Consider the following 27560-nt stretch of genomic DNA (forward strand, 5'->3'; position numbering starts at 1 on the left):
GAGTATCACAAGAAGTTTTTTTTTGTGAGTTAAATTCAGCATAGTTTTAATATAAGTGAATTTTATCACAGACAACTTTTCTGAATATTATCCATAAAATATAGACATAATATATATGATAAGAGAAAATGTGTGTATTTGTGTAAGAAATAGAAACAGTTTTCATGATGAGTATTTAAATAATCTAAAATAATCATCATATTTGATTTTTTGATAAAATATATGCAATAATATTTACATTTTACATATTTATGCTCCCAAATCATGCTAGACTTAATGTGATGATAAATTTAGTTTTAATTTTTCATCTACTCAGGATGAGGATTGCAGTGGAGGGCAGGATGGGTGTGAGTTCGGGGTGGTGTTAAGACAGTGACTAGAATATTTTAAGCACAGAGTCTTTGTAATACATGTTCATATTCTGATTGTCCGCAGATACCCCATCACAGCGGGTACAGTTTATTCTTGGAACTGAAGATGATGACGAGGAACACATTCCTCATGACCTTTTCACAGAACTGGATGAGATTTGCTGGCGTGAAGGTGAGGATGCTGAGTGGCGAGAAACAGCCAGGTGAGAATTTTTGTTGAAGGGTAAAGGTATACTAAAGAATTTTCATGTTATTAGGAAAAGAAATTTTTAATGCAATGATTTTGCAAACATCCGTGACTGCTGCTGGCTTTAGAAGTTGTTCATCTGGCCTGGGTATATCCTATAATGGGATACGGGTCAGAATGAAATGTGAAGGCAGTAATTATAGTAAACAGTGACGCAAGCCAGCAGCAGCTGCGGTCTTAAAGATAAACAGTAACATAATTTGTGTGTCATCAATAAAACAATAGAAATCAAAAAGTAATGTATTTCTGTCTTTTCCGCTGCAGGCTTGCACCCAAATTAGTGATAATATGTGATAATTTGAGTATGGGGCTTTTTGGGGGGAAAGAAAGGGCAAACATTATGATAAAAAGTTTTAGGAACAGTCCTCAATTTCATATTTGGTGAGGATAAATATATTTTGTAATGTGTTTCTGGACACATTTAAACAGTCTTTTCAAGAGAGCTTTTTAAAAATTACTTTTTCTATCATGTATAATTAATATTTTCTATTGGCATTCATGTATAGTTGATGAATTATTGTAAAAAGTTAAATATTACATTTTGTTTTGAGTTTTCATTTAGTCTTGCTCATTTGCTCATTTCACAAACCTTCATCAAGTATCCATTATGTGCCAGATGGAATGGATATAGAATAATAACAACAAAAATCTTAGATGTTGCCTTTAATCTAATACAGAAAATTAAACGACATTGTAAATGCTGTGTAATGAATGCCGTGATACAGGATTATACAAGGAATTGTGAGCACACCTAGGGTTGTCCTGTACCCACTGCCTTTCCTAGTTTTAATGTGAATACAAATCATCTGGGGTGTTACTAAAACATAGTTCAGTAGGCCTCAAGCATAAAATCTCAGATTCTGCATATCTAACAACCTTCGATTTGACTTTACATCAAATGTTTTTGGTTTGAGGAACACATTTGAGTAGCAAGTATCTAAACCACAAGGATGAAGGAAAGAGGATCAGGATAGTTTCTCTGGTAGAGGTGATTCAATTCTTGAGCTGACTATTGTAGGATGAGTTGGCAGAAAAGCAGAGGGAACAGTAGTTTATTTATTTATTTATTTATTTTTGCAGTTTTTGGCCAGGGCCGGGTTTGAACCCACCACCTTCCGTATATGGGGCCGGTGCTCTACTCCTTGAGCTACAGGCACCGCCCAGGGAGCAGTAGTTTAGGCAGAGAGAGGCAGGATTTGTACAAGCTCATCTTCAACACAGGTTTTACTGCTTTTTAGGCTATCCCTCCCACGGTCAGATAGCTCTTTTAGATATTCTTTCTGTTGAATACATTTGTTAGTGGTCCTCAGAGTGCAGCAAGTTTCTGAGGGCCACAGTACTCCACTGGATCACATTAAGCTGGTGGCTTCTTTCCATCATTGACTTTACTCAATCTATGTAGAGTTTGTGTGGAATTAAATATTCAATCATGATAATGAAGTTGGTGAATATTACTGGCCCGATTAATTCTTGTCTGATACATTTTAAGTGGCCTTTATAATTCTTCTTTATTGGCAAAATACTAAAGGTAAGTAGAAAGAACCATAGTAGCTATCACATAGTTCATCCCTATTAAATTTTTTAAAAATAAAACTACTGTCAACATTTAAAATTCAAAAAGTATAGGATGATGGAGAAGCAAAAAGTATTTCTCTACCTTTATTCACAGTACCTCTCTCAAAGTTAATCACTGTTAACAGTTTTATTGTCCGTCTTTCAAAAAAAATTTAAATACCTAGATCTGCATGTAAATATATCCCCTTTTAAATTTTTACAGGAGTTATATAAAATACACAGTATTTATACCTTCCTTTTTCCATTTAATAATATGTTTGGAATAGTCGCCATATCAGCAATACAGATTTACACAATCTTCTTAATAACTGATTTGCATTTAATCATATGGAAGTACTTTGACTTAGCCAGTGTCAATAGATGTTTAGATTATTTTTTAAAATAAAAATTGCTACAATGATCATTTACACAAATACTTTGGCATTATTTTGTAGATATTTCTATAGGGTGAATTTCTAACAGTGGAATTTATAAAGCTAAGAGAACAGATTTTTTTTACTTGGATATATACTGCAAAATTACTTTCATAAAATGTTTTAGTTATTTGCACTTCAGCTAATAGTGTATGAGAGTACTTATTTCCCCCAGATCTTTGCTGTACTAAATTATTAAACTGTTTTAAATGATATCAATTTTATAGATGAAACATAAGTCTCATTGTTTTAATTTGATTTCTTTAGTTATTCATGAAGTTTAACATCTTTTCAAATTTTTATTTTTTTCCTGTGAACCATTTCCTTTATCTGTTTTATGTCAAATAATTCATTATTTTCTTTATTTGGCTTTTTGGATACTTTAAATTGGTTTTATTTTATTCTGTGTGAATTAACTTTTAATGAAAAATTTTACATAAATCAATTTTTGTGATGATGTTTTCTATTATAATATTTTAAATATGAGATTAAATTTAAAATAGTTTTTATATGACCTGGTACATTTTAAGATTAACAGCTTTCTACCTTAGTTTGTTTTCCAACTTCATTGAAAAGTAACCATGTAGTAGTTTATTTTATACATACTCATCTTCTCTATTTGGTGACAGGCAATATATGATCATCTTCTCTACAAATTAGTGATACAATTTTTGCTTTTTCATCATTAAGGAGTTGTTGATAAGGAAGTGCACATCTCCCTGTTTAAGACTAGAACCATCTGTCTCCCACTGGTTGTAAGAAACAGGTGTTCCTGAATGACTTGAAAGAAGATTTGGTGGTTGTGATGATTAGACAGCTTGGTTAGTTAGTCTGTTTAATTTATTGCTAAGAAGCACTTTTGGGGAACATTTCATTTAGAGTCTTTTCTTTACCCTCTTATCATATAATAGAGCTGAGAAGTAAGATTGGAATACATACATCCATATTTTGGCGTGCGTAACTCCCTTTTTTCTTAAAGTGATTATTTTTCATTTTCCAGATTAAATGGTGATCCATACCAATAACTTGCTCACTCTTAAAAAGTCAGGAGATGGAAGAAGCAATACTAGACTTTAACTCTTTCACTCTGTCACAATTTGAGAAGGTTGGGTTTTATCATGCTGTAATTAGAGTCTAATAGATGAACTTGAATAACATGTTTATCCTAAACCACCAAAATATATTGCTCTTTATTTGAAAGAATAAAAGAGATGATCCAGTTAATTATTAGCATTTTCTAATATTATTACATGGGTCCGGGTTCTTAGCTACACTTCTGGGACCTTATGCACGGTACATGTTTGAGGTTCAAGGCGACAACTGATGAGTGACGAAAGTAGTAACAGCCATTGAAGAGGTGGATAGATGAACTTTAGCTGAGATGCACTACTTCAGGGAAAAGAAGAATATATAGTGAGGATTTCACAGTGTAGTGAGTTCTAAAGTGGCAGAAGTAATATTGTTCTGCTTGGCCTAGTTCATCTAAAAAGGCTAATTTTAATTAATTCTTGACCCCATCTGATTTTTCAAATGCAATTTAATTCTAATAAATCATTAGCATAACCATTTGAAGCAGCTTTTTCTTTTGGTTAGCATTCCAGGTGGGATTAATAATTTTTCTATCCCAGTAGTAGAAGTAAAAAGGATATTTTATCAACACATTGCACCTGTCACAGATCATATCTTGAATAATTTATACCTGCTGTCATTGCCAAGTAAAACTCAAAGTTTCAGATTTTGAAGCTAAATTTTTGGATCATAATTTTCAATAAATTTTTGTGAAAGCCAGCTGTTCACTTTTAAAAGCCCTGGAAGAAGCCATATGAAGAGGGTAATGAAATCAATGTAATTACAATGTCCTGCTTATGAATAACATAATGTTATTAATAGAAAAGTGAGTAAAGCTACCACAGCTGTGCGATTGTGGAAACAACATTTTTGACTCACTGTGGTTGCCCTTTAAAAATGCTTCCCACAAATGATCTCAGAAGAGACTAAGGAGGGGGTAGCAGTGAGGCCTCGGATACATACATGGTAGTATGGAAAAGGATTATTATATCAAAACAATTACTGATGCTGTGAAAACATTTGATATTCATATTCAAAATTAGTAAAGGTCCAGTCGTCTGGATTGCTCAATGGAATGTGAGGCATGACAATAATATGAATTAAGAACAGCTAATGTCTAAAAACACTAGGTTTTGATATACTTCATTTCCTCTTAAAATGACTATTGCTATTATATGACTACATATTATTCTCATGCCCCACCTTAACTATGTCCTTTCCACTGCCATATCCCCCAACTCTCCTAAAAAGGGACATTTTTTTCTTGAGCTGTTCACTATTTCCCCCAAGGCTAAAGTCTTAGATGATATAGTAACTCTTTTTTGTTTGAGTAGAATCAGAGAATAATAATTCTTAGAAAAGTTAAACTGAGTTAGTGGTAATAGAATACACAAAGTTATCCAGAAAACACCTATTTCTAATTAACAGAAGAATTTTATTTTGTATATTTTTAATATGAATATTGTAGGGAGATTATCATTATTTTAATCTTCAAAGAATTCACGAAACACCTATTTAATGTTGTTTAGTAGAAGGAGGCTTCAGTGTACTAATCTTGGATGAAAAACAGATTCAGATCTACTGAAGGAAATGAAAATAATCTGCTCAGGGTTTAAATCCTCCTCTATCCCCATAGCAAAGGTCATGCAATTGCCTACCATTTTGACTTTTTTTTTTGCAATGTCCGTCACATCTCATTCATGCTTTGAGATTCTTGTTTGCTTGGGTTTGCTGTTCAAACAAATGTCAGGAGAGTTTTTCAAAAACTGGAATAAACTGCAGCACTTTAGGTCATTAACTGCAATCAGGCATTTTGCAACTGACAGTATAATCAGTGACTACAAATCTTAAAACAGTATCTGGTATGTTCCAAGATCTGTTAATTTCTATCTTTGAAGGATGAAGTGGAATGAAAAACAGAAAAGAGAAATATACTTATGTATTTATGTATATAGTGTGTATATATATATCATTTTTAATAGTTTCTTTAAAAATATTCATTTAAATATCTCTTAAAGCTTTTGGCATCATTCTGGAGCTGGCATAAAGCACTGAATCTTGAAATGTTTAGTATCTTTAGTAACTTGATATTTGTAACTTGTGGGTTCCTTTTTATGGAAAGTACCTTCTGCCTCCTCCTATAATACTCATAAAACCCATGGGTACATCAAACCATCCATGCATATAACTTATATTGGTCACCTTAACTACAAAACTGCTTGGAACTCCCCAGGTCTTCATTCTTTTCTAATACTACCAACCCCCCAATGTGAAGGAAATTACTTTAAAGGAAGGAATTTACTTCTTGATTTGTTTTTAAAATGTCGTTTTAGATAGACACATAGATCACTGGAACAGAATAGAAAACCAACAAATAGACCAACACAAATATAACTAAATGGTTTGTGATAAAGGACAAAAACTATTAACTGGATGAAGAATAATCTTTTCAACAAATGATGCTGGAACAATTAGATATCTATAGACAAAAAAATTTAACCCCAGCCTAATCCTCATAGTGTACACAAAAATTAATTCAAAATAGATCATAAATCTAAATGTAAAGCATACAGCTATGAAACTTTTAGATGAAACGTAGGTGAAAATCTTTAGGACTCAAGGGAAACACCAAAAGCACAATCCATAAAAGAAAATATTTATAAACTGAGCTTTATCAAAATTAAAACTTTTGTGCTGTGAAAGATTTTAAGAGAATGAAAAGACAAGCTAGACACAGTAAGACAATATTTACAAACTATATATTTAGCAAAAGTGTTATTTGTAGACTATATAAAGAACTCTCAAAGTTTAACAATATGAAAATAAACAAATCAATTAGAAAAATGGACAAAAGACATAAACAGACATTTTACCAGAAAAAGAGATATATATGGACAATACCACATAAAAAAATGTTCAGAAGCCGGTGCAGTGACTTACTCCTATAATCCTAGCACTCTGGGAGGCCAAGGTGGGAGGATCACTGGAGGCCAGGAGTTTAAGACTAGCCTGAGAAGCACAGTGAGACCTGGTATCTGCAAAATTTAGAAAATTTGAATGTTTGTAGGGCCAGCGACTTGGGTGGCTGAGGCAGGAGGACTGCTTGAGCTCAGGGGTTTGAAGTTAACAGAGAGCTACGCCTGTGACACCACTGCCCTCCAGCCTAGGCAATAGAGACCCTGACTCAAAAATAAAAGTGCAACATTTTTAGTCATTAGGAAAATGCAAATTAATATCACTGCATACCTAACAGAATAGCAAAAATAAAAAACAGTGGTAATTACAAATACTGGTGAGGATATAGGGAAAGTAGATTTCTCATATACTGTTGATGTGAACATAAAATGGCAGAGCCACTATGAAAAAACAGTTTGGCAATTTCTTCTAAAACTAAACTCTGCATTTACTATATGATGCAGCAAATGGCCTCTTGGGGAATTTTTCCTAGAGAAATGAAAACTTATGTTCACACAAAACCTACACATGAGCATTCGTGACAGATTTATTTGTAATAGCAAAACCTACAAACAACTTGAATGTACTCCAATGGGTAAACTACTCAACAAACTGGTATATCTATTCATATAATAGAATATTACTCAACAGTAAAAAGGAACAAACTACTGGTATATACAAGAACTTGGATTGATCTCAAGGACATTATGCTAAATGGAGCAAATGTCCATCTCAAAAGGTTGTATGAGTCCATTTAGATAACATCCTCAAAATGACAAAGCTATAGTTATGAAAAAGACATTAGTGCTTGTCAGGAACAGAGTGAGGGTTGAGACGTAAGGGTGGCATGAGGAATTTCCTTTGTAGTGGTGGAACAGCTCTATATCTTGGTTACATGAGTCTATACATGAGATAAAAATTCATAGAACTACATACATACACACATATGTGTGCTCCCCTCACCCCACATCTGATTAGATTCTTAAAATTTACATTTTTACTTTCAAAGGAGCCAAGATAAGATGATGTAGAAACTTTTTCACGTCTTTAATCAACTTTACTGTTATCCAGAAGTAAAATTTAACCATTTATTTCCTTATTAAGAAAGAATTTGATCATTTTGTTTTTCTTAAAAGAATTTGATCATTTTATACAGATCAAGAGACCCATGAATATTTTTAAAATGACTTTGTTGTTATTGTAAAATGTAAAAATAATATTAATGTATGGGAAAGTTCATAGTTTTATACTTAAGTAATTAAGAAAAACTATCATATTTTAGTACGTATAAATAGATCTATTTCTACATTGTACCTGAGTAAAATTTTTAAAGAAAGAATTTCAGAAGCAGTTTAATATATAGGTATGACAGAAAGTACTGTAGTTCCAGAAATTTTAATTGAGGGCGTTTTCCCATAGAGAAAAATATGTTTCCCAAACACTATTACAGCCTTTCATTACCATAATTCTTTACCACCCAATGACAGAAAAGTAGGCTTCAAATCTAAGAAAGTTCTTCAGTCAAAAACGACACTACCATGAGGGGTGCTATATAATCTCCCTTTCTTTTGTTCTTTTTGTCTGAAAACTACATCATATGTCAGTAGTATACAAGCTGATAGAAGGTTTAATAAAACTTGTACCCACCCCCAGTGGGAAGTTCTATTATAGCCCATTCCACAAAATAGGATATTTGAGTGTTACAAAGAAAAACCACCTGTTTTTATGTAGTATGGTAGGTAGTAAAGAAAACGGGAGAGTACAAAGGACATTTTTCAACTTGAGGTTGGTTCCAGGCAAGGATAAAGATTAAATGTCATGTCATTGTATTAACATCTTTGAGCTGAAAGGACCATAAATTTGATTAAAGTAATTACATAATAGTGGGAGATGGGCACAGATTCTGGAGAAAAACAAAATTAAAAATAATTTGAATTGAATCCTGGTTTGACAAGGTGGTTAGGTAATCTTGGGGGAAATTATTTAATGTGTTGAATTTGTCTCCTTGTTTTAAAGACAAGAAAAGTATGGCCCAGAGAAGTTAAAAGTGTTTTTCTTGATCACTTGGTGGTTTAGCTATTGAGTAGGGACAAAACCTAGATTTCTTTTCATTCTCAATTAGTCCAAGGTACTTTCTACAATACCATTCCATTTCAAAATATATGGTAAGAGGTTGATCCTTTTTAATATTGACATTCATAATGTGACCAAGGCCGTACTCCTATCTCTGGCAAGAAATACTAATTTTTATTATTTATTAAAATCGTATTTGTTCTCACCATTAATTCTAATTAGGATTTTTATGTTGGCATGAATAGCTACAATGGTGACCTGTATCAGTTGAGATAGGTTAAATTATGCTGTAAAACATATCCTACAAACTCAATGGCTTAAAATGGCAGGGGTTTATTTATGGCTCATGATCCAGGTCCATCATGGGTCAGTGGAAGCTCTGCACATCTCTTTGGGATAGCTGCTGCTAGCGCAGCTCCATCTTGAACTCGTTACCATGGCATGGAAAAAGACCACTCCACAGTGTCTCGTCTTGGCAATTAAATACTCCAGGTTGGAAGTGACACACAGTTTCTACTCTCACCTTGTCCAGAACTGGACACAGACACTTGGACCCATGGAAAAGGAGCCATGTAGTGATACCCTATTTACTAGGAAGAAGCTGAGAACCAGTTATAGCTCATGGACAATACTGATGACCATCACATGATTTATGAGGCATATTATGGCCCTGTGAAGGGCCATAACTTTAGAAATCACTAATATGAAAAATTCCTAACTGTGTAAATGAAAGTGTTCTATAAAACTCCCAGCTTCAAAGATAACATTGTACATGATTTGAGGCTTACATGGAAGTTTTTTAACCTCCATGTGTTTTAGGCATAGCTAGTCTTCCCTTCTGGTTTCTTCTTTTTTTCTTTTTTCTCTCTGAATAACCAGAAACAGATTCATACTTTTCTTGATGTCACTTTCTACTCTACAACTTAATCAGTCTGATTAGCTCTTTTGGTTAGTTCCTTTTGGCTAATTTACCTAATTCTCTAATTAGTTACTCTAACATATTTATTGTTCATGGAAGTGGGTCATTTGATTACATAAAACAGTATTGTAACATCATATAAAAATGAATTATATTGCTTAGAGAGAGGAAGTAGGGCCAAAAGTGACTAAGCAGAGAAGGAAAGAGGGAAATGATGGGAATGAGATGAGGAAGGCAATTTAGGTTAAGTTTCATTAGAAACCATGAACTTGAGCTACTTTTCTGCTGCGGGACACAGTACGGGGGCTGCAGTCACTGCATCACAATCCGTCTCATAGGCCACGCGGACCCCTCCATCCTCTCTCCAGGCCGACTTCCTTGCAGCTGGGACCCTTCTCTCTCCAGAGCGCTGATTATTTTTGGCCCCCAGAATCTGTGCGGTGCAGAAAAATTAAAAGGAAGGTGGGGGGACTCAGAAGCGCCGGGCAAGGAGCAGAGACTTGAGAACACCTACTGCAAATAATAAAGACATTGAAAACAAACAAAAAGAGACCATGAAATTAAGTTGGTCATCTATTAAGAATAGAGAGCAAGTATAAAAGGCTAAGAGTGGCCATGAAATACAGGGACTGGTTTCTCTGTAGGCTTTCATTTATCTTCCTTACACGTGTTACATTCGTCTCACTCCGAGAAGGCAGTGGTCTCCCATTGGCATCAGGGTAAGGCTCCCCGACTATCCGTGCTTGGGAGGCACAGCTAGGGAATAGAGTCTGGGCTCCAGTCTCATGTGTTCAGGGCCTGGGAGACTGCTCTCACTAGCTTTGATCCAACCAAGCCCAATGAGGACTTTTCCTATTAATAGTTCACAAATGATACTAGCCTCCTTAAAAATATAATATTTTGCCAAGAGACTAAAATATTCAGGTTTAAGAACTTCCGCTAAAGGAAAATGAGTATCCTTTCATTACTTTTTTAATGACCTTTAACTTTCCATGAAGAAGCATCCTCTATTAATTCTGTAAAAGATTTGCTGTCTCTACTGGTTAAACATTTTTATGAAGCTGTTTCTTCAGAGTAGACACATCAATAAAAGTTACATGAGTTTTTGTTTTAAATTATCTTTCAACTACAAGGAGAATGCTAGTTTAATGGTATTAAGATGAACCCAAACTCATAAAACCAAGAGCAATATGCATATTTTTCTGTTTCTATTTTGTTCTATTTTTATTCTGTTTTGTTATTGGGACAAAGGATCATTCATCTGCAACATAATATGCATGTGCTGATATTTATTTGTGTAGGTGGTTGAAGTTTGAAGAAGATGTGGAAGATGGAGGAGAGAGGTGGAGCAAGCCTTACGTGGCTACTCTTTCACTGCACAGCTTGTTTGAGTTGAGAAGTTGTATTCTGAATGGAACTGTGTTGCTGGACATGCATGCTAACGCTTTAGAAGAAATTGCAGGTATACTTTTTTCCTTTTAGTTTACTTTTATGGGTACAGCGGCTTTTTGTGACTAACTTTCCCTTATAATTTCATACATGTGTAAACTTTGGAAAACAAATTCTCACAATCAGTGTATGGGGCCTTAAAATCCATTTTTTCCTACCCTTTCATTTTAGATAAAAGAAATTAAGTCTCAGGGAAATATAGTTTAGCTTGTCAGTACCAAGCCTAGGATAAGAGCCTTAAATATTGTGACTCCCACTCAGTATTTATTGCTTTTCACTATATTGAGATGGTCACCATTAGAAAATTGAAGGAAAAAAAACCCTTAAAGCTAAAGGTTGATTTTCAAATATTCAAACATGAAATAACCAAATGAAAATATTTTGGAAAACAGAAAGTATGTTGGTTTAAAATGGGCACTGAAATATCTGGCCATTTATTTTAAACCAAATTAAAACTCTTGAATTCCAGAGGAAGCCAAGTGTTGCAGTTGAGATTTTTTCTGTAATTTAATACTATGACTAGCCCTGGGCTGAATGATTTGTATGAAAATCCATTATGTTTGTGTAACACAGACAGTTATATTTAGGAAATGCAGAAAAAAATATGGAAATAGACTCAAAGAACTCTTGTGTCTTTTGGTCTAGAACACAACATGTTTTAATAAAAACAAAATAATAAAAAAGCACAGAAATGAGTTTTTAAGGAGTATAGATGAAATGACTAATGGAGGTTTTAAAAGTTTATAGTTTGAGAAAATAAAATAAGTTCCATATGGAATTTATTTGTGAGGTAAACTTAAGGAAGACTTGAATATCCTAATTATATTTGAGAAATGAGAAGAAAAAAACCCCAAAACTCTGTTTGTGGTTTTTCTGGGCATATAAATAAGAGAGAATATATTAGAAAAATAACATATCTAAATTAATCTTCAAAACTGCCTTATAAAGTAGGTGTAATTTTGATTTGTCAATGAGAAACTAGAAACTCTAGAATTTTCATGGCTTAGGGTCCATACAAGGATCTCCAACTTTGAGCTCAATGTTCCTTCTATTTACACTACAGGTGCTGTCGGGAGAAAAAGAGACACCTTGAGGTAGATGTTGCCCAAATTTTCATGGCAGATTGATCACTTCAAAAATTATCTATTTGGTTACTGGTGCTAATCGGCATGCACACATTGCAATACAGTATGTGTAAAAAGAAAAATAAGTGTAGAAAGTTTATGTTGGCTTACAATATTAAGCAAAATAAAAATACTAAAACAAACAAACACATATACACAAAAAACCCCAAACAGAAAATATAAGCCTTCCTCCTCTAAGTTTCATGTAACACCTATAAAGAAGTTTCCCTTTACATTACATAATTAGAGCCTAAAAGGCATTATAAAGTTGAATATAGTAAAGTTTTCAGAACACAGTTTATAGAAGGACTTTATGCTAATTAAATCAAGGCCTTGAGAAAATAGTTCACTTAGAAATTAGCAGGCTTTCTAAGAATGTTAAAATAGTAGCTATCCCACCCAGTTTCTTAGCTTTATAGTAGTTAAGAATGAAATGGCTAAGATTTTCATAGTACTTTGAAGTTTAGGAAGCTCTTAAGTTCATGTATTATCTTTTTGTTACTAAAGCTATATTATTATTGTCAGCCTTATTTCGTAAGTAAAGAAACTAAGACTGAAAGGTAAAAGGTCTTACCCTGAGGAGTTTATTCCTACTGCTTAATACAGTGATAGCATTGCCTTTGAAAATGGATTAATCTAAATAAGGTTTGTATTGTTTAGGTATATATATAATGATGCTATCACTGTCAAATTCCTCACCTGGCAAACAGCCTGATAATGTACTTTAGATTTTTACCAAGCTTTCAATTTCTTAAAGTACGTAATTTCTAATGCTTTCCTTAGGAAGTTATTCCTCTGAGGAAATTTTCTTTCAGTAATTCAGCTAAAACTATTCATTTTAGCATCTTAGTTCAGTTTTATTGTCTGAAGTTATACTCCTTTTCCTTAACTCTGTCCCCCCCACTTTCCAGTTTCAAGTCTATAGGGTCTATGGAGGTTAGATGTGTTAAATCTAACTTTTTCAGGCAAATTACATTCTCTAGTCTATCCTCACAATGAAAGTAGTTCAACGGAAGTCTCAATATCCCAAATAGCATTTTAGTATTCTTTCTGCTTTTCTAATTAGTGTATGTCTTTCTGACTCTGAAGTAGCTCAACTTGAATGTCCCATTTTCAGTGGAGAGCAGCCTATAAATGACATTCAGAATATTTCAGTAGTTTAGAACTAATATCACATAGAAAAATATAACCATTAATAAGAAGAGGCTTCCTCTTATTAATTGTAATTTGGCTATATTTAAAATAAGTTATTTATTTCTGCCCTCAATAAAATCTTGTTAAAATATTTCTCCTCCCTGAAGCTTATAATTATTACCTTATTTTTTATCTGCTGTTATTTTTACTTTATGATAATTGAGATATCTTATTAGGTGTGTAATAAATAAGCAGCCTTTATAGTTTTAGGATTTCTAACTTATGCAAAGTATTTTTACATTCATTCTAATATTTCATTATCCCAGCAACTTATGAAGTGAGAAGGAGGCCATTTCTCCCATAAATAATACATAAGTGCTATGTCAAAGATGACTTTTGTAGAAATGGAATTTCTTTTTTTTTTTTTTAGAGACAGGGTCTCACTTTATGGCCCTTGGTAGAGTGCTGTGGCATCACAGCTCACAGCAGCCTCCAACTCCTGGGCTTAAGCGATTCCCTTGCCTCAGCCTCCTGAGTAGCTGGGACTACAGGCGCCCACCACAATGCCCAGCTATTTTTTGGTTGCAGTTCAGCCGGGGCCGGGTTTGAAACCACCACCCTTGGTATATGGGGCCGGCGCTTTACCAACTGAGCCACAGGCGCCGCCCTTGGAAATGGAATTTCTTTTGATCATAAATTTTGCTTTATTCTGTTTCATGATAATTTGTGATCATAGTGATTAACAATAAAACCTGGAATTTTTCTCAATGTCCTAGTTATTTATATATGTTAGGCAGTTACTAACATATATTTGTCACAAATTTAAATTTTCTGAAAGTTATATCTAATAGTTTTTTGTTTAGGGCTCTAAACCTTAAGTATTTTGTGAATGCATAGGTTCTGCAGAATTAATGTTTTCTAGACATTTCTTTGTAGAGGAATATAACCCAGTTGTTGTTTTAAAATGATCAAGGATTTTTATATTAGCATTCTACTATGTTTTCTAAGAGACTCAGATAATTCCTTAAAGGGATTTTTATAGACTTAGTAACAGAAAATTCCATTCATATCTGGCAGGTCTGTCAAGAATTTTTGGTATAATTGAAGCATTATTTTCTTTTGGATAGAGTTAATTTAAAATATATATACTTATATCTAAATGATTTCTGTATATTTAAAATATAGCTATTTCCAAATGTTTCAGGGAACTCAATAAATTTAGTTCATTCTTTAAAATATTACTTAACCTTTTCAAATCCTAAATTCTCCAGATATATTTTCTTACCACAATTTACTCTAGTATGGAGATTAATTGTATTGAAAGTGCTTCTTAATTTTATTCATGTAAATTACAGTATATGGTATGAATTGTGGTATATGCTAGTCTCTTTGAAATTAATCATTATAAAGATTAATAATGGAATTTTTTCTCCTCAAAATGTATATGTATACTTTAACCTAATTTTGTCAGTGAGAGTTAGGAAGAAATTAAAACCAAATCAAATTTAGTACCATGGACAGATTATCAATTATAGCTCTCAACTCTTTAAAACAAACTTTGTTGCTTAAAAATCTTTCGTAGGGCTTCGCACCTGTAGCTCAGTGGTTAGGGCACCAGCCACCTACACCAGGACACACCAGGTCTGGCAGGTTCGAACCTGGCCATGGCCTGTTAAACAACAATGAAAACTACAACAACAACAACAAAAATAGCTGGGCGTTGTGGTGGGCGCCTGTAGCCCCAGCTACCTGGGAGGCTGAGGCAAGAGAATCGCTTAAGCCCAAGAGTTTGAGGTTGCTCTGAGCTGTAATGTCACAGCACTCTACTGAGGGCAACAGCTTAAGACCCCATCTCAAAAAAAAAAGATCTTTGGTTGAAAGAAAAATCCATAGTTTGTTTCACTGAATCTCATCTGTAGATTGAGGAATATGGAAGTAACTTTTTATTTTAAACATAAAATAAAAAATTATGATAATGCTTGATCTGAAAAGGATTAGTTTACATCTGTAGTTTACATCTTTAGTACCCACACTCCTGTTAATGTGGCAACCAAACCATAGAATTTAAAACCTTCAAAATCCCCCAATGTCTTTAAAAGTTAAGACAATGGGCTTTTGAAGAATTTATGTGATAATCTTTAAAGAGGCAGAGATTTATGTAGAATCTGCAAAATCTCGTGGCTTCTAGGGGCTTTCATTCAAGATGGATTGGCTATGATAAAATAATCACCTGATTAGGCTGAAAAGAATTTTTCATTTTCTGAGGCCTGTTAACATAAATGCTACTAGTTTTTTTTTAGAGCCTGCTAAGTGTTAGAAGCATGTGACCCATTTATCCTTTTTCTTCTTGCTTTTGCTCCTGTCATCCAGATGCTAGCATTGTGCTTTGGCAGGCTGGGCTATATTATTTAGTCATCATAGCCTGCTGAGATTGCAGGACTTGACTCTGGGCCCAAGGCCATTATGGTCCATTATCCTCTCCTACTTTTCAAGTTAACACTAACATATATTGCAGTGGTAAAGAGAACCATTTGAATGATTACTGAATCATATTCCCTTTGGTACTTAAATCTCACACCAGTATAAGTTATATTCTTACACAAGATGATTAACTCTTCCAGTTAATTAAGATATAATTTAATGCACTTATACTTCAAAGGAGTTTACTGTGTATTTCCTTGTGACTAATGAACAGATGAGTGTTTAAAAAAAAAATATTTGCTTTCCCTTATGTAGCTGTGTCAAATAGAGACCTTATCTATGAAAAACTGTGAAGCAAGTAACCTGTGGGGTTTTTTGTAGTGCTAAAGCCCAGAAAGATTAGGCTGTATCAGAAATTAAAAATCAGAACAGATTTGTTAATTATTACTTTTGATTCTCATTAGAATACCAAAATGGAGATTCATATTATAGCTTATGGATGGAGCTACCTTACAAATATGTCATATTAATGTTTTAGTAACCTACTTTACAGCTTTCATTATGAAGAATATAATACACATTGTATATACACTTTTCCACCTTAGTAAGGTGTCAGTATAATGTCATATATGTTGACAATTATCATTTCCTTTATTTCAAATTAATCCAGGTGTTTTATGACTACTGGTAATCTCCAAAGAACTGCAAAATAAATTTAAATATTATTTTACATTATCATACATTTTTAAAATTGGAAGGGACCTTTGAGGTAATTATAGTGACTAATTTTTAAACACTCCAGGTTTGTGTTATGGCTGACTCCCAAATATTCACTCGACTTCTTTCCATTCTAAATAGAAAAATGATAGAGCAAACTACAAACTATGTGGCAAATGTGGCCTTCTGCCTGATTTTTGTAGGGCTTTTGAGGTGAAATGGTGATTACAGTTTATATGGTTGAAAAATAATAAAAAGATTAATATTTTGAGAAAAATTGAAATGCAAATTTCAGTGTCGATAAAAACAGTTTTATTAGAGTATAACTGTGCCCATGTGTGTGCATATTGGATATGGCTGGTTTTGTACTACAGAGTTGAGTAATTGTGACAGAGATCAGATGGCCTAAAATATTTATTATCTGGCTCAACACACAGAAAAACCTTATCTACCTCTGGTTTACTGACTTCACTCCGGAATGGAGGGCAGTTCTGGATTAGCCTGAGCCAACGATGTGAATCCCTGTCCGTTGCCAGTGATTGCTTCAGGATAGGCAGTTCTATGTCAGATGGGCTAAGGAGATATTTTACTGGACAAAGGAAAAAAGAACATTTCTGTTAAGAGAGAATCACCAAAAACTAATCTGTTTCTCACTAGATATGAACAGACATATATTTCCTTCTTGCTGTTAGAAGTCACTTTATGACCACAATGAAAAGCAGCCTCAGCTTAGAGGTTATACCTAGAGTAGGAGGAAGCTGACCAAATCATAGAGAAATGGAATTAGAGCCAACTTAACTTTGATCTTTCTTTTATATTAGCCAATAAAATTAAATCTTTTAGCTAGTTTGAGTTGGGTTTTCTATTATTGATAAGCCCAACCTTGTCTCTACTTAATAGACTGTTATGAAATCTGAATATATTAAAACCACCATAAATTTCAGCCCAGAAACCTATACATTATTTAATGAAAACTTCAAGGAAAATCCCATATTTGGAAATATTCACTGATGGCCTCAATATTCCAATCAGTGCATCAGGTACTTTATAACATTAGTCTTGGCAACAACATATGAGATGGACATTATTATCTCTATCTATAAATAAGGACACTGAGGTTACTCAACTTTGTGAGATCACACAGCTAGAATGCAGTAGAATGGCCTGAATTTGATTGCCTAGTATATTTTCCTTTCACACTAAAAGGAAACATTGCTTCTAAGGGATAATTCCGCTAATTTTGAAAACTTCAATGTATTCAAAAGGGCAGTGGAAAGCAGTGTGTTGTGATCTGCTTTACGTAAAGGATTCCTCAAGGAAACCAATTGGAGTAAATATTGGGTGTCAGAAAGTTGCTTGCACTGAGGTTTTTTGGGGGGAAATATTTACCTTACTGAGAAAGTTAAAGTACCTTTACCCATTTATTTAACTTTATTTTCATTTCTGACACTATGTATGGTTCATATAAACCTGGTTAATTCTAGCCTTCTGAAACCTCACCTTCTACTCTTTGTTTTGTAGTTTTTAATCCAAAAATTTCAAGGAAATGTATTTCAAGAAAAGTTGGAGAAAAGGCTAACTGTCTAGCAAAATGAAGGAGAATTGTTTACTCTCCAAATGCAGGCAACTCAGATGGCTGACATCAATCAGATTGTCAAAGATGAACTTTTGCTCACTTAAAGAGAAAACAAGGAAATTACTCTGTATTTGAAAATGGAAGAAAACAATATTAAAATATAAATTTAAAACCGTTTTTCAATTTCAAACTTATTAATGATTTTTTTGAGGCCTAATTTACCTCTGTTGCCCTGGCTAGAGTTCAGTGGCACAATCTAGCTCACTGCAACCTCTAACTCCTGGGCTCAAACGATCCTCCTGCCTCAGCCTCCTGAGTAGCTGGGACTACAGGTGCCTGACACCCCACCCAGCTTATTTTTTCTATTTTTAGTAGAGATGGGGTCTTGCTTTTTCTCAGGCTGGCCTTAAATGCCTGAGCTCAAATGATCCTCCCTCTCCATCCTCCCAGAGTGTTAGGATTAGAGGCACTAATGATTTTAATATTATCCCTATAGCTGTTCCCTCCTATCAGTATGAATAATGGAGAAATAAAGAACTTCATTCTCAATACAACTATGTCCATTTGAAAAATAATATTCCATAAGAATTATATATTTAAAATTGAAAAGGCTTATAATTAAATTTTTTCCAAATCTTTCTTATACAACAGGGAAGATAAACTTCTGTTTGTAACACCATACTCAGGTATTTTTAAAGGACATCATTCCTGTTTTAAGAAGAACAATATTATTTGAGAGTGTGCATATTTGGACTCTAGTTCACTGCTGGCACATGTATGACAGCAAAGCTGCACTCATCTTTGTCCTGTATTTTCTCGTAGATATGGTCCTTGACCAACAAGTAAGCTCAGGTCAGCTGAATGAAGATGTACGCCACAGGGTCCATGAAGCACTGATGAAACAGCATCACCACCAGAATCAGAAAAAACTCACCAACAGGATTCCCATTGTTCGTTCCTTTGCTGATATTGGCAAGAAACAATCAGAACCAAATTCCATGGACAAAAATGGTGAATGTTTCTTTATTGCACTCTTTATGTTTCCTATAAGTCTCTGAAATATCAAAGTGGTTCTAAATCCTTTAAAACGTGTTTTATTTGAAACTGATTTATTGACATTCAAGTTGTTGTAGAATTCTTTTCATAAGCATGTATGGTCTTCTTATCAAGCACCAAACTATAAAAATTTAACAAAGAATTTAGATTTCCTGAAAAGCTAATGAAAGAATGCAGGAAAAAAAAAAAACACCTGATATCTAATAAGAACTTACAGATTTAAATGCAGCAAACATAAACAGAACATCTGTGGCATACCAAACAAGGTCCTGGTCTCTGTCCCATAGCTTGAAAATATAGTGGGATGCTTTGACTTATGCCATAGATGATCCCAGGTTAAAAGGAATAGTGATTGCCATCTAATGTTCGTGGAGAAAAGATATCGGTTTCATGTTCTTTGTAGTCAACAAATTCTGTTAGCAATAATGATTGAAAAAACCAGTGAGTGCATTGCTTGTGGCTCTCTATGTTAAGCCTAATTCCAGTTCATGGGCTCACTGCTGTTTGCAGTGCGGAATCCATGGAGCCAACCCAATGTCATCTTCATATACCAACATAGATGACCATTATCTTCTAACAATTGTGACTTACTATGATTTATGCTTCAAATTACTTTATTTTTTCTATATTTTTTATTCTCTCCTTGCATCCATTTAACCCTTCATCATTTACACTGAGGAAGTTGCTTAGAAAACTGTTAACATCCATACTTTCCATTAGTTTCATGGAGAATGAAGTTATCATGATGCTAATAAGAATGTATTTAATGTCCACAGATCTAAAAGAGAAAAATTAATGCAAAGTATTTTGAAATGCTTTTGGAAAGACTGATTTCTACAAATGGACTAAGGCACATGCATTGACAGAATGGAATATCATGCAATTTCACTCTTATTTTCAAAAGCTTCAGAGATGCCTTAAATACAAATGTATGAAAATGAGTTTTCTCCAGACTTGGCTTCATATGGGAATTTTTACCACTTTTTGTACTACTGAATGAAATATACATAAACAAATATAGAAGAAATGACTTATTAAAAAGATGAAGGTGAAGATGAATTTTTTCTCAGAATATAGAGCCAGTTCTTAATGGCAAAATTATTTTTGAAATATTCATTTGATTTTTTGTAGATTCCACTGAACATTTTAAGGATTTGTAACTTGCTTTGAATCAAATCACATATTTAAAATAAATTTATATTATAAATTATAATTTACTTTAAAAATGTAATATATAAAATGATAAAACTTGAAGCTTTGATAACCTGAGGGAGTATAAGTGAAGTACTTTTATCAATACTTACAATGATAGTGTTTATTTGATATAGTGATGTTAATGAAACATACTTGGATATTTACTAATTTTAACTATGGGCTTATCTTTACACGATTCCAAAAACGTTATTAAAATATGTCCATGAACAAACTCTTAAGAAGGCAAGCACATTTCATAAAAATTAACTTTTGCCTTAATTTCACCAGTTTTTATGGAAATCAGATAATAAGATATATGTCTATAAGAAAAATATGTGTTTCCTCAAAGAGGCCAGGATCTTGGATTGGGAATTAGTTAAAGTATATACATCAAATTTCATGGGGGATAATGTTTATTATGCAAAAAAATTTCATTGAATTTTTTGTGTTTTTGAGGGAAGCAGGTATGGAATATTTATTTTAATATCAGGCAGACCTAGACACACTGCTATGACTTTAAACTTCTATTAAACATAAGAAGAAATGATAAAATTAAGTCTTGAATCACGGGTCTACACATAGATACAAGGTTTTCCAAGCGCCTACTTTTTGTCTTATTTAGGGCATGGCTTAGTTTTCACAAAAACTAGAATCTGAGTGGTTCTGAAGTGATTCTGTCACCATCTGTCCGATCAACTTTTATCTGAACACACACAAATCTTTTCAAGGCGTACGTAAGGGTAATAAAAACTTGGAAACATTTCTAATAAGATTCACATACCCAATTAAGTATTGTTGTGTAGAGTATGCTGTCAGAAGTGGTTTTCTAAGCCTAGGCTTATCACACCTCCTTATGACTCTGTTTTGCTTCCTCACACACTTTGCATAATTATGTGTGTTGAGAATTCTGAAAATATGTATAGACTTCACCAATTTAGAAATAAATCTCGTACCCAAAAGTGAAAAAAGTGCAAAAGACCTTTGCTACTAAAGTTCTCAATCTGCTTAGGAACTTTAAAACCTGACAGATTCTAGACAAATAAATAAACTGAAATTAATTGCCATAAAAATGTTTGATATTCTATTTCAAATATGCTATAGAGATTTAAATTTTTTGTGCAGTACTACAGAAAAATGCAAAAAATTTCAAATATCCAAAAAAGGTAAAAATAATCTTAGCTTTAAAAGTCTCTAGTAAAATATTTTATGCAAAAGATTGACTTTTTCTCTTAAGATTACAGAATAGGAATTAAATAGAGCAAGAATTTTCTAGAAACATGAAAACAGAGCACAATTTTCTTTTCAAGCATGGGAATAGAAATAAGTCTCCTTCTCTTGTTTAATGTGCTTTTTACTTTAGAGGCAAAACAATTGAAATTTCCTCAAAAACAAACTAAATGCTTACATAAAGACATCTAAAAGAGTCATATAGAACAAGGTTTCTACTTTGCTAATTGTTCCTTGAGCATGCTACCTTGGTAGTACTGCCAAGAATTAAACATTAAGACACTGCATTTCAAATAAGAATCTGCCCCATTCTACAGATTAGATTATCAAATCAGCGTATTTCCTTGCTCTTTGCCTCCTCAGGGCTGCTCTCTCTTGTCCATACCTTTTTTGAGTGATTTGTGGTAACTTGTCAATGTCACCTTTAGAGATTGCTTTTTTTGTATAATTTTTTATACATTAGTTTGCTTATTTTGTACAATTTTTTTCCTTGGTATTCTGCAGTCTCTTCAGGGCTAAGATGTGGGATAGTATGGATTCACCATGCATTTTTAATGCCACCATGCTGTGTTTAACTTTCACTTTTCATTAAGCATCAAAACTGTGAGAATTAAATGCCGGATTCTGATGTTTCAATAAAAAGTGACAGTTACATTTGGCAAAACAAGGCAAAAAATAATAGAAAAATAATATCTACTTTGATATTAGAACCCTGGAAAGGGTATGGGTGGAAAGCACTCAAATGTACCCAGACATTCAAATAATTCTTTGAATATAGGAAGAGTTTCTGAAACTAAGACTTTCATGTTATATAATATAGAGAGCAATATATATCAGTAACTGTATAATTTAGCTCATATATTCAATTGCATTTTGAGACATTTGATACAAATCTAGTATAAAATATTATTACTTTTATGATAATTTTTATATTTTTGAAAATAATTTGCAATTCTTCATTTCGTTAAGTATAGGGCATCTTTATTCCACTCTTTTACTAATGATTTCTAACTCTATTCCTTTGCCTTCACATATATTAATATTTTCTTCCTCCTAATCTGAATAGTTTCCAGTTTTACTTTTTATTTAGGATCTATCTCAAAAGGAGTTACAGAGCAGAAAGTCTCTAACTTACCGTGCAAAGCCATAGGCTACCAAAGAACATTTAGATTTGTTACTATGGGATATTAGCTCACATTTAGGCCTTTAGACTTTAGCCTTAAAGCAACGTACACATATGTATTGTGCATAATTTTTATTTACAGTTTTGGAAATCGTATCTATCACCTATAATCACTTCTTTTGATTTTCAGATGCATGATGTGTTTGTGTGTTTAGATATTTATTTGCTTTCTTGTTTTTTAAATACTATGTTCTCATAAATAAGATACCCAGAAGTTAAAATATATCCTTCATAATGTTCTACCTTTGAAGAAAAAAGTAATAAATCTAGAATAATAATTCTTAGAATTGTTTGAGAGAAAACACAGTAAAAAATTCATGTATGTGAAATAATTAAACTTTATTTAGTAAAGTTAGTATTTTTCATTGTTTCAAGAAAACAGGATGACATTGGTGGCAAATCTGGTGGGTCTGGTCAGAGGCTATATCGTCATTACTGAGTTTTGGAATGTTAAGGCTACAGCTTAACAGCAAATATATTTCCAGTGTGATGTGTTTAAACTCGTTATTTCTTATATTACATAAATTAAATTATTTTCAGGCATACTAATTTTTCTCCAGGTTTAATTATGTGCATACTTTTCATGTTTTTGAAGTGTACCTCACCTAACCGACATTTTCTGAATATTTAGCCCTTCTTTCCTCATGTTTTCTATTCCCATGAATAAATGTATTGTTACACATGTATGTAACTTTGTCATTCATCTTTATATTTCTTTATTTTGCTCTGTCTTGTGTCTGTCTCTAACAGGCTCATCTCATCTCTGTACCTCCCTCATCTCCTACCCTTTGGGTACTCTAAAATGCCTTGAAGGTTTCTGAGGTAGTGTAAACCAGCTTGGTCTCCAGGTTAATAGTAATGTACCTCCATGTCTTCATCCCAGTTTCCTTCTAGTGTGCGTAATCTACGGTGGTTTAAACAGTAGCAAATGATAATTACACTTAAGAGATATATTCTTCTGTGGATTTGAATTGGGCCAAATATAAATTTAAAAGCTGCTGTTTTATAATACGTATGTATATACATTAGTTGAAGAAAACTATAAAACAGATGAATTAATATACTACTTAACAGGATTTTTGAGAACATATTTATTTTGCAGTTGTGTTATAATAATCAAGGGCTTTGATGGTATTGACAGTACTTAAAGTCATAAAATAGTGTTTTTGATATAATCCCCTGTTCCTTCACAGAACTTTGTTATGAAGGAAATGACTTTTCAGTCTCACAGTAGACTTAATGAATGATTTATGGTGTTACAGGCAGAAAAGTAGAGCTTCCATTTTCTAGTTACTAGTCACTTGAAACACTCTCAATTTTTTTGTATGTTTGCCCCAGATACTTTATAATTATTACTAGAAAAAGACACGGTCTATAATAATTTTTTTTCTTTTTTTTTTGAGGCAGAATCTCACTTACTTGTTCTGGGATTGAGCACTATGGCATCATAGCTCACAGCAAACTCAAACTCTTGGGCTCAAAGGATCAAAGGATCCTCTTGCTTCAGCCTTCTGAGTAGCTGGGACTATAAGTGCCCAACACAACACCTGGATAGTTTTTTTCTATTTTTAGTAAAGACAGGGTCTCACTTTGCACAGGCTACTCTTGAACTCTTGAGTTCAGGTGATCCACCGTGTCAGCCTCTCAGAATCTCTCAGTATGCTAGGATTATAGGCATGAACCACCAGGCCCACCCTATAATAATTTCTTATTTAGCTGACATGTAATCCCTACATGGACATCTAGAGAATAAAAAAGGAGGCATGACTCAAAGAAAAATAGTTAAAACATGGCTAAGTACCCGTAGCTCTGTGAGTGGGGTGCCAGCCACATGCATCGAGGCTGGTGGATTCAAGCCCAGCCTGGGCCTGCTAAACAATGACAACTGCAACCAAAAAATAGCTGGGCATTGTGGTGGGTGCCTGTAGTGCCAGCTACTTGGGAGGCTGAGGCAAGAGAATCACTTAAGCCCAAGAAACAAAAAAAAGAATGTTAAAACAGGTGCTAATATGAATCCTATACAATATATACCTATTTGATAAGATGTCAAACAAATGTTAGAATTTTAAAGTTAAGATGAAAAACTCTTTGACTTTAACATGGCAGAAATTAAATATATATGGTAAATAGAGAAAGATATTAGGTTTCTCACATGTTTACATTTAAATAGTCATAGATACTTACTAGTTAATACAACAATATATACTTTTCATGAGTTTTTAAATAATTTATCCTTAATGTAATAAGGTTACTGAGTTAATATAATTGTCTTTTTTTGTAGTCATTCTTCATACCTCAAAATTATGTAGGTATTATAAAAGGCAATTAAACATTGTAATGACATTCACTTATAGGAAATATTAATATGGCAGTGATCACTGGAGAAAGTGAAGGTATAATATAAATAGGCTAAAGCATTTACGTTTGCAAGCATTGTGACACAGCGATTAGAAAAATTACATACGATTAGCATTTCAAAAGCTTCCATATTTGTATCAGTGCTAAATCCTAACTTTATACTATTTTTTCCTGGAGAGGAAAATATCTTACCAAATTCAAATAATATTACCTTCTGGTTAAAGGTAAAATCTTATACCTAAACATCATTATACTGTGAACTACTATTGCCTTAGATATCAGCAAGAATAATAGAGATGAACTTTTAAAATCTCAATTTATTGATTCTTCTTATATTTATTTAAGTTAATGAAATTCATTTTGAATTTCAATCCCATCATTTCTTCTGAAAGGTGGCAATGATTAGAATAAACTAAAGAAATAAATAGTTATGCAAAAATTGTAATTGTAACAGAATTATAAAAATTATTTTGATTTAGGAGTTTTCCACTGCTTCTATAGACTATAATTCATATGTGAACTTTAGTTTTATTCATATAACAAATAAAATTTTAACCTTTTTCAAATGCTTGTACTTTTTCAAAATAACCCCAACCAAACTTGTTAGTTTAATTTTAAAATACCCATACATTTATCTGTATCTTCAAGTTGTCAAAACCCCCTTGAAGATATATACATTTAATGTGTATTATTTCATCTTAATAAATTAATGTATATTTTTAGAAATGTTCTTTAAACTTTGAAGGATTTTTGATGTAATCACATATATTTAACTAATATTTACTCCCATTACTTAACTGCTACTTTGAAATATAAAAGATAAAAAATTTGTAGTTTATATTTCTGTGTCATAAACTGAGAGTTTTTATACTTTTTCCTTGCATTAGCATACAGTCTATGCACACACATATATAGGATTAAGAACTAGAAAGAAATTTACTGTGCCCTAGTATGTCTTCTGCAGTTAACTTCTCAATTAGGTCATTACCAACGTCACTTAAAATATCTATTAAAAATAGTTTCTAAATCCTTTCTTGATTATCAACTTTATAAGGTACTATTTTATAAGATTTTCTTAGAACAAGACCAGTACAAAACAATAGGTCTTTATAATGTTGCAAATAATATTAATATATTAATTAGTGTAATTATTTACAAGAAGGAATACAAGTGCCAATATTTTAAATATATTGCCCAGGCTGAAGGTAATTTGTAAAATATTCTGCTTCAAATATACAGATGAAAACAAAGTATTCAATTTCTTCAAATTTTAAGTTACAGCATATTTTTTATCCAATTCAGTCTCTTCAGAGTTGATGATTTTTGCACTGGGTTCACTCTCTTTTTGTATGTGCTTGTTAACAGAATTAAATAATTGCTCCTCCATATAATTTTATGCCACATGAAATAAATGACTATAAGGAAGGAGCTATACATTTTTAAAAAATTTTCCATGACTGAAATTTCACCACTCAATTTTATAGAATATACAGTAAATTTAAGTTTACATAAATCTAATGTTCTAACTCATGAAAATATGGAAAATGATGTGAAACTGGTGATTGAAGACATCTGTTAGTAGCACAAATGCATTATGTAAAAGGTTTTTTAAAAATTACAGTTATTATTTTGAGAATGGTAAATTGAATGCTGCTAATGAATAGTTCACAGTCATAGCTGCACCTTGTAGTTAGAAATGGGAGAATGAAAATAGTTGATGTAACTTGTTTGACATTTCTCTGAAGTTTATGTATTTCCCTGGAACATGGTATATTTCTAATCTGTGTACATTGTTTGAGGTGGACTTGCTCTAAAAAGTCATTTTAATTTTCTCTTCATCAAATGGGTTATTTCACTTTGTTTAGTGAAAGCAATGAAATATTTAAGTTCTAGAAGAATCTTAAGCCATTACTTTCTGGTTTTACAGAGTAGCCATAAAGTTTGTGTGTGATTTAAAATTGCTCATGAACTTTATGACTTTCCCATTTAACAATTTAAAACCATAAAATGTTTTACCTTTTAGTAAGTTGACCCCTGCTGCCTAACTGGCATATAATAATATTGGAAAGACAATAATTAGTGTTTTTAATAGCACTTGGTAATTTCTTGATAAGAAAGAGTGAGTTTGGGGGAGAGAATTTAAAGAAAGGGGTGTTTTGTTTTATGTTTTGTATTTACACTCAGAGTTTAGAGAAGTTTAGGCAGAGACTGAAGGTGACCCTAAAGGTGACCTTTGAATAAGCTTGGGCTTTCGTTAGGTAGAGAGGAAAGATAGACAGAGAGAATATTTCTGACATCTGTGAATGATGAGAATGAGAGAAGTGTTTTAGAGTCACTGAATCATGATCATAAATACGGTGAAGGCTTCCAAGTTGGGTTCTTGTTCCTCATTTCATAGCAACATTAACACCTGAAGATGGGGAGAGGTTTAATTTTCATTTCACTGCTGACTATGGACAAATTTCAGATGATTTGTGATTGCAAAGAATGTTTCATATTT

At 32.9% G+C, this 27560-nt stretch overlaps 1 protein-coding gene across 7 annotated transcripts in view; it reads left to right on the forward strand.

The window, feature by feature from the left end:
• Positions 1-27560, forward strand: part of SLC4A10 (solute carrier family 4 member 10) — a 362931-nt gene that overhangs the window by 231408 nt on the left and 103963 nt on the right. For all 7 annotated transcript variants that reach the window (XM_053596759.1, XM_053596756.1, XM_053596752.1 and 4 more), the window contains exons 4-6: positions 436-574; positions 10923-11083; positions 18865-19053. In XM_053596759.1, the coding sequence (XP_053452734.1) occupies positions 436-574; positions 10923-11083; positions 18865-19053 (489 nt within the window). The remainder of the gene's footprint in view (positions 1-435; positions 575-10922; positions 11084-18864; positions 19054-27560) is intronic.

Source organism: Nycticebus coucang, chromosome 7, assembly GCF_027406575.1.
Source record: "Nycticebus coucang isolate mNycCou1 chromosome 7, mNycCou1.pri, whole genome shotgun sequence".
NCBI classification, from domain to species: domain Eukaryota; kingdom Metazoa; phylum Chordata; class Mammalia; order Primates; family Lorisidae; genus Nycticebus; species Nycticebus coucang.